Source organism: Austrofundulus limnaeus, unplaced genomic scaffold (assembly GCF_001266775.1).
Source record: "Austrofundulus limnaeus strain Quisiro unplaced genomic scaffold, Austrofundulus_limnaeus-1.0 Scaffold94, whole genome shotgun sequence".
In the NCBI taxonomy this organism is placed as follows: domain Eukaryota; kingdom Metazoa; phylum Chordata; class Actinopteri; order Cyprinodontiformes; family Rivulidae; genus Austrofundulus; species Austrofundulus limnaeus.
The window spans coordinates 256,433-259,503 of NW_013952496.1; the positions used below are offsets into that span (position 1 = coordinate 256,433).

A 3,071-nucleotide genomic window follows, 5' to 3' on the forward strand; every position below is an offset into this window, starting at 1 on the left:
AAAAAAAAAAAAAAAAAAAAAAAAAAAAAAAAAAAGCACCACAAAATAACTCGCATCATTATCTTTTTTTTTTTAATCTCCTTTGTGTCTGAGCGTTTCCTCTGCTTCATTCACTTCACTAATTAAGTGTAAAAGTTTAAAGGAAGCTGTGATGGTTTTCTTGTTGAAACCGTGGTTATTTTTTTTCTGGGAGAAGCGACAGTGTTGACGGGAGGGGGGTGAGCACAGCTTGAAGTCACTCCCTGTTAGAAATGCCCCAGGCTTTTTTTATGATAATGAGCGGAGGCCTGTGAAAGCGTAACAGTAAAACGTGTGGTGGCTCTGTCATGACGGGGACAGTGTCAACCTTTGCTGAATGGAGCTCCGGAGCGCATTTGATTAGATCATGTGACCAGATGGAAATACCAGGCTCAGTGTAAGCCCCTTCATCTCCCAGGAGCCTTTGGCTATGTGGTGAGGAGAGGGCAGACCTTGTGGTGCCACAGGAAGGGCAGGTTGTATTCACAGAACAGCACAAGCTTTGCTTTGAGTTTTTAGTTTCGGAAGCTCTTCCTTACACAACTTGCACTCTTGTTTGGCAAATGTTTTTAAATAGTGTGCTTTGCAACGGTTACTCCATCCTGTATTTCTTGTATTGTTTAACCGTCATCAAGAGTAGTTTTGTTGTCGACTACCTGCCCTCTTTGTGATCAATGCCATGCCATCTTACCTGTTTTGTACCTCTGCCACTATTTAGGATGTCACAGCTGGGGATGGCAGTGAATACGAGGATAGTGGAATCGACGGGGTGATGGTAGAGGCAGAGCACCAGTCTCGACGCTACAAAACCATGTCAGCCTCCTTTTCTGTGTATTCAGTGCATGGAAGAGGTATGTTTGCTGGCAGCGACAGCGGCAGCAGTGGTGGCGGTGGGGCCAACGAGTGTGTGCAGGGCGTGTACGAGAACTTTCGCCAAGAGCTGCAAATGAGCTCCTGCCAGACGGAGAACTTGGAGGAAGCAAGCTCCGCCCTAAGCGATGAGCAGAGCACTATGAGCTCCGCCTACCAGTCGGATGTTTTACTCAGTGTTGTCCAGGGGATGGTACGCAAAGCTGGTAACCTTGCTGTCAAGAACTTCCTTGTACACAAGAAGAACAAGAAAGTGGAATCTGCCACAAGACGCAAGTGGAAAAATTACTGGGTTTCCCTTAAAGGTGTGTTTGAACATGAAGGGATTCTTAACAGTTTGCTTTATTTTACTACAGTTTATTTAAAAATCGTATTATTCATGCAAGTAATTCAACATAAAAATTCAAGTTTGTAACCAAAACCGTGGCCCATGCAGACAGTTTTAGATCATACTAATCTCAAATCATGAAAAAAAATTCCACTTGACTCTGCTTGGAATAAAAATCCTAATGCATTTCTCACTGATAAGTCAAATGTGCTGCACTTCTTAATCTTGGCCACTGGAGAGCAGAGTTAAATTGCTTGAGAAAATATAGCTTTAAAAAAAACAAGATTATCTCCAAGACTGTTTCCTTGTTATCTAAGTCAGCATGTGCCTGCCTTGTGAAATTTTTTTTTTGTTATGACGTTGCAGGATGCACCCTCTTCTTCTATGAGACTGATGGTCGCTCAGGAATTGACAACAACAGTAATCCCAAGCATGCCGTATGGGTAGAGAACAGTATAGTCCAAGCTGTGCCAGAGCATCCCAAAAAGGACTTTGTTTTTTGCCTTAGCAATTCCCTGGGTGATGCATTTCTTTTCCAGGTAAGGTTATATCACCAGAGAGATACCTGCAAAACAAGTTCAACATAATGCAAAGTATGATTGGGGGGTTAACTACCTCTAAATTACACAATGATAAGTATTAAGTCATTTCATGACAGTGATTACCAACTCAGAAGGTTTAATTATAGTTGTAGATATGTGTCAGTACATACAAGTCAAAACAAGTTGTTTATCAAGCTTGAATTGTACAAGAACTAAAGATCATGGACACCAGAATGATTGTGAAGCAGCTACTTGCGCTGAATAACTCCTGCTCTTTGTTTGCTGTCCACATGCAGACCTGCAGCCAGACAGAGCTGGAAAACTGGATCACAGCCATGCATTCAGCATGTGCCACTGCTGTTGCCCGTCTTCATCACAGAGAGGACACCGTTCGGTTGCTACGTGCCGAGATCAAGAAACTGGAGCAAAAAATTGACATGGACGAGAAGATGAAGAAGATGGGAGAGATGCAACTGTCAGCTGTTACTGACACCAAGAAAAGGAAGACAATTCTGGATCAAGTAAGTTTTATGACCCATCCCTATTCATATGTCAGAGTTCCCACATCACACAGCTGTGTCTGACTTATAAAGATTGTTAGTAGAATAGTTTGTGAAAGTCTAGAGAGCAGTTAAATTCCTGCAAACACATTTACCTTTTCTAAATTACATTTATTTTATCAGAAAAAAATGTTTTAGAATTTATTTAGTCAGTTACATAAATTCAGCAAAATAAAAGAAGTTACTATGTAAGGAAACAAATGAAATGGGCAACATCCCAAATTTGCAGTCAAAACATTTGCATTTGAAATATAGTTAAATTTTGATGCAGGTTCATAAGGAAAAATGTGCAAAATATGTCATGGCAACTAATAAAATAGTGTTCACACAAATGTAATGTTTACATAAACTTGTATAAATCCATATCTGTCTGTGTGTTTAAAAACATCTAAATTGGACTTATAACACAACCAAATCTTAACATAGTTGTAAAATAAAAGCTTTCATAATCTTTAGGAGAAAATGTACTAACTGTGATGCAGTACTAATAAGTCAGCATGGATAAATACAGGTCTGATCTTATCTTGATTCTCTAAAAAAGTTCATGAAATATTTTTTCATCTGAGCTCCTGCTGGACTTTGCGACTGTCACCACAACTGCTTATCTTTAAAGAAGAGGAAGATGTTCTTCAGTATCTTTCTTCATTTCATCTACCGAACAGCTATAAAACCTCAGTTTTATTGTTCATTCATGGCTATATTCATATTATTCTAAATATCTTATTCAAGTTGTGCTTTGCATGACTCACATGT

General features: G+C 39.6%; 1 protein-coding gene across 2 annotated transcripts in view; it reads left to right on the plus strand.

The window, feature by feature from the left end:
• Positions 1–3,071, plus strand: part of LOC106520557 (TIAM Rac1 associated GEF 1) — a 44,564-nt gene that overhangs the window by 20,582 nt on the left and 20,911 nt on the right. For both annotated transcript variants that reach the window (XM_014012731.1, XM_014012732.1), the window contains exons 4-6: positions 737–1,193; positions 1,583–1,755; positions 2,055–2,279. In XM_014012731.1, coding sequence (XP_013868185.1) covers positions 737–1,193; positions 1,583–1,755; positions 2,055–2,279 — 855 coding nt within the window. The remainder of the gene's footprint in view (positions 1–736; positions 1,194–1,582; positions 1,756–2,054; positions 2,280–3,071) is intronic.